Source organism: Pseudochaenichthys georgianus, chromosome 7 (assembly GCF_902827115.2).
Source record: "Pseudochaenichthys georgianus chromosome 7, fPseGeo1.2, whole genome shotgun sequence".
Taxonomy (NCBI): domain Eukaryota; kingdom Metazoa; phylum Chordata; class Actinopteri; order Perciformes; family Channichthyidae; genus Pseudochaenichthys; species Pseudochaenichthys georgianus.
In genome coordinates this window covers 1,769,174-1,779,173 of record NC_047509.1, presented here as the reverse complement: position 1 = coordinate 1,779,173, position 10,000 = coordinate 1,769,174, and the positions used below count along the sequence as shown (strand labels likewise).

The following is a 10,000-nucleotide window of genomic DNA, read 5'->3' as shown; positions in this document are numbered from 1 at the left end:
TTTTTATTTATTTTGAACAGTAGTGCAAATTTCAGTTTAAAAATAAGGAACTCTAACATTTTGAATAATTAACTTTATTACACAGTTAAAAACAAACCACACACAGTACCACACACACTCAGATGGCCATATTATCTATTATGGCTGATGTCAAACAAAAAGGTTCAATAAGCTGTAAAACTAAAAAGAATGTCTTGAAAATATTACAAAATAAATAATAAGATCAACTTTCAATCACAATCAATAAAAGCCGGGGTCCTCTACAGTGGTTGTCAAACTTTTTTCAATAATGTACCCCCTTTGAAAAAAAAATGTCAGCCAAGCACCCCCTGATCAGCGCAGAAACAATTTGTTAGGGACAAAATGCCTATATAAAGAGGTACCGTACAGCGCTGCGCCATCAGTGTCTGATTTATTAAAACGACATCCTTGTAACTGAGAAACACTTAAAGCTACATTTCAAATGTTTACAATCGATCACTAAATTCATAGAAACCAATTTTAACATCATGCAATAACACTAAGATGACATTAGTTGCATTGAACTTATCTTTTTAATAAGTTGTTCTTACAACGTAGTGAAACATGGGCTTGTGCTTCACTGAGGACCTTTGTCATTCTGACAGGGAGGCAAACTGCAGTTATTACACTTCGCATTTTGAAATATGTACAACTCAAATAAATCAAAACAACTGTACATTAATTAAATACATTTGACATTTAGCTTGAGCTGGCTTTAATACTTTCTTTATGGTATTCAAATTGGGCTCAAGTAGAATCTTTACCCATCTATTTAGCTAATTCTAAAAGAATAATCAACATTGAAAAAGAAAAAAAGAAAAAGCACTACAACACCTCTATCAGCGGACTCCAACAGGCAGGAACAGGGAGACAGAGCACAGCACCCAAGGTTGCAGGCTACTCTGAAAAATATAAAATATAAATCATATACTGGTTTGTTTACCACATCATTCCATATTATGTTTTTTCATAGTTGTGATGTCTTCGGTATTAATCTACAATGTAAAAAATAATGTGTGTGTGTGTTGCATGCTTTTTTTACTTCTTGCAACACAATTCTTTCTCAATGTTCTTCCAGTGAAACTGTCACACCCATAAACACGCATAAACACAGTATCATTTTCCTTGGAATATGACTCCTCCCAGGCAGCGCCCTTATTCAGCTCGGGACGCCCTGAACTCGAGCCGAGGGCGTCCACAAATATTAATAATTCGAGAGAAGATCGTGAGTTTTTATCGCTTGAAATAACAAAAAGGAAAAAGGACAAGGACATATCTCTGTTGGAGGGGCAAAGGAGTCTGGTGGGATTATTTTCGGAGTATTGAAGATCGTTTCCCCGACATCGGCGGTGCCTGCTACAGGACAACACGGAACTTGCGCAATTTGGATGTGATGAGCGGTGAGCACCAGAGCCTCGCAGCGGCGAAACTGAGGCTCCGTGGTAAACTGTGCTAACATGAAGAGCCGCTTGGGAGCCGAAAGAGCTGGCGCTTTAAGAAAGCCGAGCCAAATGATCCGGCTCACTAACGGAAAAAGACAGTATCTATAGGCGCGTTCACACCGGAGTACTTTTCCCCGTACTTTTCCCGTTTAGTTCCGTTAGTTCCTCTTATTTTGCGTTCACAACAAAAAGAGTACTTAGTGCCGGGAAGTTTTACCCCTATTTTTAGTGCCTGCTAGAGAGGTGGTTCCATCCTGGGGAGAAAAAAGTACCAATTTCTATTGGCTGGGCGAATTACAAACCACAACCCGTAAAACTCTGAAAAGTTTTTTGAAGCATTATTAGCATTAGCATTAGCCGCGGGGCTGATGCTAATGCTAATGCTAATAATGCTAATGCTAATAATGCTCACCAACGGAGAGAGAATAACTTATGGAAACACAAAAAAAACATGGGAGATGAGGAGGTGTCGGCGTTATGGCGATTTACTCTAACTCCGGGGACTTCCGGCCGGGGACTTCGGGTGGCCTGCCAGTAAACCCAAAGCAGAAGAAGAAGAAGAAGTGACATCAGCGGCTTCATTTGTCTAATCTTCCCTCAGGGAATTTATTCCGGTGTGAACGCGATCTGTATTTAGTGCCATGGGGGTACTAAGTGCCGGTGTTGTGTGAAATGATGCACCCCCGTCGTGAAATGCACCCCCTGGCCTGTCGTAAAAAGCGCCCCCCAAAAAAATATGCTTCTATTAATCCCACCCTCAAGCGCTTTGGAGGGTATAGTAGTACCAATAAATTGAGTAAGTTTCATGTATGTCACATACATGAAACTTGCTCAATTTATTGGTACTAGTCCTACAACTATACCCTTGTGGTTATTCCACAGTCCACAGGGAACCCGAAATGTTCCCACATAGGCCTATCTGATTTAAAAGAAGCAGGTGGGTCTTCTAGCTCCTTTGTCTTTTCTGAACTCACAATACTAACTTTTCTTCTTCTAGTGTTTTGTGCGTATTGTTGCTTTTTCTTCTTCTTCATTTGTTGTTTAAGGGCGGCTGGCAAACAGCTTTTAGGCGCAATACCACCCCCTGGATTATATATAGTGTAGTGGATACTGCCCTGAATGACAGACTTTTACCACTCGTAAAAGAAAAGGTGTATTCGTCGTGTGACTGCACCGAACCGTGACGGTACGGGACGAATATGGATACCGTTAGTCATAGTTCTTCAACTCTTGCTTTGTCACTTAATCTGATGATAAAACACCACAGTTGAATTTGAGTCAGCATGCACATTTTTACAGACTTTAACAGAGCAGCTAATATTGCTAGCAACCAGTTAGCATGCTGTTTGTAAATACTCAAGTTTATGGAACACGGAGATTAAAGGAGACGAAATAAATAAGCATGACAGCAAAAGGCAGTAAAGACTCTGAAATGAAGATAGAATGAAAGGATACCATAACATAGTGTGTTTCTTTCTGTTGTGCTGATAGTGTGTGTGTCCTGTGTTCAGCTTTGGTGCTGCAGATGTGTTCAGAGTTCACTTTTCGCTGCAGCAATGGACGCTGCATCAGTAAACTGAACCCGGAGTGTGACGGAAAGACTGACTGTGAGGACGGATCTGACGAGGAAAACTGCCGTATGTTTAACACACACACACACACACAGACCCCCCCCCCCCCCCCCCCACACACACATTGGACCATGCACTAAATTAGCTAACTGTTAATGTAGGAGTGGTGCAGGAATGATTCCAAAAACCTAGAAATTAGTTAGCATTTTAGTCCTCGTCTGGAGGTCAATGGTTAGGCCTACCTGAATGTGTTTTTGGTCGATGAAATAAGGTCTGTTTTGTTCTATGACATAACAATAGGTCAGTAAATACCCCACTGGTGAATACAAAAATGCCGGTTGCTAACCAAACATCATCAGGGCCAACATCACACGCCTTTAGCTTAGCGGTGGTGACGTTTAGTCATGTGACCGTGCTGTAGTTCCTTTATAGCCCAACATTAGCCACCTTTAGCTTAGCGGTGGTGACGTGAAGTCATGTGACCGTGCTGTAGTTCCTTTATAGCCTAACATTAGCCCCTTTTAGCTTAGAGGTGGTGACGTGAAGTCATGTGACCGTGCTGTAGTTCCTTTATAGCCCAACATTAGCCACCTTTAGCTTAGCGGTGGTGACGTGAAGTCATGTGACCGCGCTGTAGTTCCTTTATAGCCCAACATTAGCCGCCTTTAGCTTAGAGGTGGTGACGTGAAGTCATGTGACCGTGCTGTAGTTCCTTTATAGCCCAACATTAGCTGCTTTTATCTTAGCGGTGGTGACGTGAAGTCATGTGACCGTGCTGTAGTTCCTTTATAGCCCAACATTAGCTGCTTTTATCTTAGCGATGGTGACGTGGAGTCATGTGACCGTGCTTTAGTTCCTTTATAGCCCAACATTAGCCGCCTTTAGCTTAGCGGTGGTGACGTGAAGTCATGTGACCGTGCTGTAGTTCCTTTATAGCCCAACATTAGCCTCCTTTAGCTTAGCGGTGGTGACGTGAAGTCATGTGACCGTGCTGTAGTTCCTTTATAGCCCAACATTAGCTTCCTTTAGCTTAGCGGTGGTGACGTGAAGTCATGTGACCGTGCTGTAGTTCCTTTATAGCCCAACATTAGCCGCCTTTAGCTTTGCGGTGGTGACATGAAGTCATGTGACCTTTTGCTGTAGTTCCTTTATAGCCCAACATTAGCCGCCTTTAGCTTAGCGGTGGAGACGTTTAGTCATGTGACCCTGCTGTAGTTCCTTTATAGCCCAACATTAGCTGCTTTTATCTTAGCGGTGGTGACGTGAAGTCATGTGACCGTGCTTTAGTTCCTTTATAGCCCAACATTAGCTGCTTTTATCTTAGCGGTGGTGACGTGAAGTCATGTGACCGTGCTGTAGTTCCTTTATAGCCCAACATTAGCCGCTTTTATCTTAGCGGTGGTGACGTGAAGTCATGTGACCGTGCTTTAGTTCCTTTATAGCCCAACATTAGCCGCCTTTAGCTTAGCGGTGGTTACGTGAAGTCATGTGACCGTGCTTTAGTTCCTTTATAGCCCAACATTAGCCGCCTTTAGCTTAGCGGTGGAGACGTTTAGTCATGTGACCGTGCTGTAGTTTCTTTATAGCCCAACATTAGCTGCTTTTAGCTTAGCGGTGGTGACGTGAAGTCATGTGACTGTGTTGTAGTTCCTTTATAGCCCAACATTAGCTGCTTTTAGCTTAGCGGTGGTGACGTGAAGTCATGTGACTGTGTTGTAGTTCCTTTATAGCCCAACATTAGCTGCTTTTAGCTTAGCGGTGGAGACGTTTAGTCATGTGACCGTGCTGTAGTTTCTTTATAGCCCAACATTAGCTGCTTTTAGCTTAGCGGTGGTGACGTGAAGTCATGTGACTGTGCTGTAGTTCCTTTATAGCCTAACTCTAGCTTTTTACTTCAGAAATCATAAAATGGTGTTAATATGTGGAGATTATTCTGCTGAACAAAACGTGTAAGTATCATAAACGTTTGTTTGACACAGAGATTATTAACTGCAATAATCCAAAATCAGAGATATTCCATTCGCTTGTTGTGGAGGAAACCAGGAAGATGCTAACTTCAGGGTCGACCTAGAGTAAAACGTCATCACTGCACCACTTTATGTCTTTTATCTGTGTGTTTTTCAGAGTGTGGGACGAGGCCGTACCGCAGCTCTCGCATCGTGGGGGGCCAGGCGTCCCGGGAGGGGGAGTGGCCCTGGCAGGTCAGCCTCCACATCCCGGGGGTGGGTCACGTCTGCGGGGCGTCGGTGCTGAGCAACCGCTGGCTGCTGACCGCCGCACACTGCGTGCAGGACAGCGGAGTCAACAAGTACGAGATACTTGTCCAAGGCATCATTTCTGACATGTTATGTAATCAATATTGTACTAACAAAAATGAGTTTATTGACTTGAAAATTATCAAAGAAAATCCAACGACTGGAACTCTGACAACAAGTGAATTTAAAATGAAGGCAGTTCTGATAGAGGTCTTCTGTGACTGTCCAAGTCTGTTCACAGTTTCTGTTTCTGTACCGTGCTCCTGTTAGTGTTTACTTCCTGTCTGTCTTCTTCTGGTGATTTATCTGACGTCTAACAATCCGTCTTTTAACCTCTTCTTGATTCTCCTTATGAGCGGTGTGTTATCGAATATTAACAACCTCTAAAATCTCCGAAACTGACCAATCAGAATCGAGTATTCAACTAAGTTGTGTAATAAATATATATAAGACATATAACAATTAAGACATACAAAAATAAAATAGTGCAAAGAATGTTGCAAGACCTAGGTGCAAGTTATGTAGGGGAAGTGTAAGATGAGTTAAAGATAAATAGTTAAAAGGAAATGCTGTTCAGGAAAATAAAATACTGCTCATTATAATAATAGATAAATCTGTGAGATGCAAACCAATGAATGGTGTGTAGCTAGATTAGCAGAACATATGTTTGTAATTAGGTGTGTGTGTGTGTGTGTGTGTGTGTGTGTGTGTGTGTGTGTGTGTGTGTGTGTGTGTGTGTGTGTGTGTGTGTGTGTGTGTGTGTGTGTGTGTGTGTGTGTGTGTGTGTGTGTGTGTGTGTGTGTGTGTGTGTGTGTGTGTGTGTGTGTGTGTGTGTGTGTGTGTGTGTGTGTGTGTGTGTGTGTGTGTGTGCGGCACTTTCATTTTCTGGTATTACAGTCTTCTTGAATTTGTGCAAATGCTTCCTCCATCCGACGTGACCTCTGACCTGTGTTTTGGTGCTGCAGGTACTCTCAGGCGGACCAATGGGAGGCCTTGCTGGGTCTGCATGTTCAGAGTCAGACCAACGAGTGGATGGTGAGGAGGAAACTGAGGCGGATCGTTGCTCACATGGACTACAACACCTTCACCTACGACAACGACGTGGCTCTGATGGAGCTGGACTCGAACGTCACGCTCAATCAGAATATCTGGCCTATCTGCCTGCCCTCGCCCACGTACAACTTCCCAGCAGGCCAAGAGGCGTGGATCACCGGCTGGGGCGCCACCAGAGAGGGAGGTGAGCAAAATCAGGGTGACGACTATAAAGTGGTGCCGGAATGAGTCCTAAATGGAACTGAGTCAGCTTTCTTTTCTACTTTCTACTATTGTATTTACTTGCACTATTTTATCTGTTTTATTGTGTTGCACTGTTGGAGGAGCCTGGGACCTAAGATTTGAATCGACATAACTACACTGTAGCCATATTTTTGTACCCCCAATGGGCTGATTTTACGAATTTTGGGTCGATCTTTTTGATCGTAAAATCAATTATTCTCAATTTACCTCGAAAAACCGCACAAACAATTGTCCAACTCGGCCTAGCAATTGTTTAGCTATCGTCTGCATATGCTAATTATTGAAACTTATGCTAATTGTGCAAATTGCCCAACATATGCAAGTGAGCATCCATACGTTTCTATGTTCTGGGGACCCATACTTTACATTTCTATCATAAAACTTGGGGGTACTCAAAATGTCAGGGTTCACAGTGCTGGCTTCCTGTTGCTTAAAACCTAAAGTTTCTACAATGAGTTTTAAGCAGGAAGCAGATCTTCAACAGCAGTCTATCTGATTTACAATCTAAGCAAACTCGTTGGTTTGTATTCATCCATTTTAAACCTTAGTTTACTCGCATGTATGTTTCTTACGTTGGTCATCTTGTCCGTCAGGCGGTGTTGCCCCCATCCTCCAGAAGGCGGAGGTTCGGGTCGTCAACAGCACGGTGTGTAAGACTCTGATGGACGACGAGGTCACCGACAGGATGATCTGTGCCGGGGTCCTCAAAGGAGGCGTGGACGCATGTCAGGTAAAGAACACAGAGCAAAATGTCTACCTCCTATATAAGATCGTGAATGCATTCCAAAAACCGTATGCCAGAAAAATATTTAGTGTGTCCTTTTCCATACTATATCAAATATCAGGACGTCCTACTGCAGACAGACGCATTACGAAAGCCAGCTTTTCTGACACCTGATTATTGTGTGGTTTAAACGAGAGTTATTGTACTGTTTCCAGAATAATCCAGGTATTCTACAAAGTATATCTCAGCCTTTTAAGGACCCTAAACGTATTTAAATGGATCATAAATATCATTGGGCAAAACACCTAACCCCAAATTGCTCCCGATGGCCAATAGTGTGTGCATGTTGGCTTCTTTGAGCATGAATGGCTGATTGCTGACGTGTATAACTAAAAGCGCTTTGAGGCGTTGTAAAGACTGGATGAAATGCAGTCCATTCACCTCCATTTGAAAAGGTTTTGTTCCAGGGATTTGTATCTTTAAATTGTGTGGGTTGCTAGATGGAATTAAGATCAGAATTCAAAAGTACAATTGCGGATATAAACATGGAGAGAATCAAAGCTATGATAAGAAAAGTCAGTCTTATGGCTCTTGTAGAAACGGAGTAACTTCTTGATGAACTATTCCCCATCTTTCTCTCAGCTGACGTATTCGACTCCCTGTCTTCCTCTGATTTAAGCCTCTCAGAGGGGATCGTTGTTTCTCTGTCGCGGCTCCCACACTGTGGAACAATCTGCCCCTGCACATCAGACAGACCGCCACACCGTCTGCTTTTAAATCACTTCTTAAAACCCACCTTTTCTCCTTAGCGTTTTGACATCTTGTAGATTATTGCTTTTAAATTGTCTATTGTTTTTACTTGTACTTGTTTTATGGTGTGTGAGCTGAGCTGTGTGAATTGTGTATGTTTGTTTGTTTATTTGACTGTACAGCACTTTGGTCTGGATGTTTTAAAGTGCTTCATAAATAAAGCTGTATTGTAGAAGAACTCTACCCCAGACCCATGTATTTAGCTGGTTCTGAGAGAATAGTCAACATGGTGCATAACAAGATAGAGCACTATAATAACACCTATCAGCTGACGCCAACAGGCAGGAACAGGGAGACACAAGACTGAGAGCAGCCCAAGGTCACAGGTCCGTGCTCAGTGAGGGCAGTACAGACTGATAAACTGGGTCAAAGTAATGGGCCTAGGAAAACATTTCCCCCACAGTGTTGTAATGTAGGCCTCCTCTCTGTGTCTCTCAGGGAGACTCCGGGGGTCCGCTGTCCGTCACCGGCTCCAGTGGGCGGGTCTTCCTGGCCGGCGTGGTGAGTTGGGGCGACGGCTGCGCTCGCAGGAACAAACCCGGCGTCTACGCCCGGATCACCAAGTTCAGGCGCTGGATAAAGGAGAACTCGGGAGTGTAGAGGACGGGTGACTCTCAAGGACATCTATACCTGACTCAATTCGTTGGATTGGAATACGCAGTAAGAACCTGTGAAACAGACTTTCATTTTAGAGGTTTTTCTAAGTATACAAATGTTCTTTAAATCAACAAAGCAGATGACCGCACTGCTTCTGCTCAGAAACAGAAACACTTTCCTGCCGTATGTCGTATCGTTCATGTTGGGGAGCAGGGAAATATTGTCATGTATATATTTTTGCTATAAAATACTTAATAACATTAAATGATGTTTGTTTGGAGATGAAACACTTGAAATGTTTCCCCAAGCTCAGCGGTGAAATGTAATTTAGCACATTAACTCCAGTACTGTGCTTAAAGGTGGGGTAGGTAAGTTTCAGAAACCGGCTTGAGTGCACTAAAATTTGAAAGTACACAGCTCTTCCTTCAGACTTCCTTACAGAGCTCCTCCTCCAACGCACACGAACGCACAATGCACGCCCAATGACGGCACGGCCAATGAGGGCACGAGATGGAAGGCTGACAGACAGGGCGGCAATCCAATCCATTTAGCCGGGCCGGCCCTGTCGTACTTTTTACAGTACTAGGCTTCGACAGATGACATTTTTGTATGGATCGCTAGAATTTGAAAATACACAACCGGAGAAAATCTGCCACTTCCTCACAGAGCCCCTCCTCCAACACACACGAACGCGCCCATGACCAATGAGGACACGAGGTAAGTTTGTGCCCCGATGGAAGGCTGACAGGCAGGCAGGCCATCCAATCAATTGGTTGTACTTTTTACAGTATTACGGCTTCTACAGATGGATTTGTTGTCAAAGCACTTCAGATATTCATTGCTATCGGGACGTTAAGAGCATTCCATGGAATATAACAAGTGTATCTCGAGCTGGTTTCTGAAACGTACCTACCCCACCTTTAGGTACACATTTGAGTATTTCAATGTATTGCTACTTCATACTTCTACTTCACGAGATCTCAGGGGTAAATAAGGTACTTTTTAATCCACTACATTTGTCCGACAGCTTTAATATGTTTTACGATCACGGTTTTTCTTTCCGACTCTCATTTCTATGTAAAGATTTTGAATGTTCGTTATGAATTGAAGGATGAGTTGTAGCTTCGTGTGTCGAGGAAACGGGGCTGTTTTCTGAGATGCTCATGAAAGTGTCCTCACCAAAGACATGTGGTTGTCACAGGACAAAGCCATGAGGATCTTATCGAACAAATGTGTGTTTTTTAAATAGAAAATATAAAAGTGTCTCAGGTTTAACAGAAATGT

The 10,000-nt window shown here is 43.2% G+C and overlaps 1 protein-coding gene across 1 annotated transcript in view; it reads left to right on the top strand.

The window, feature by feature from the left end:
* LOC117449826 (suppressor of tumorigenicity 14 protein homolog) overlaps positions 1-9,994 on the top strand; it is a 28,777-nt gene extending 18,783 nt beyond the window's left edge. The window contains exons 15-19 of the mRNA XM_034087719.2: positions 2,975-3,100; positions 5,159-5,342; positions 6,255-6,526; positions 7,179-7,315; positions 8,558-9,994. Coding sequence (XP_033943610.1) covers positions 2,975-3,100; positions 5,159-5,342; positions 6,255-6,526; positions 7,179-7,315; positions 8,558-8,719 — 881 coding nt within the window. The 3' untranslated portion in view covers positions 8,720-9,994. The remainder of the gene's footprint in view (positions 1-2,974; positions 3,101-5,158; positions 5,343-6,254; positions 6,527-7,178; positions 7,316-8,557) is intronic.
* The last annotated feature ends 6 nt before the right edge of the window (positions 9,995-10,000 follow it).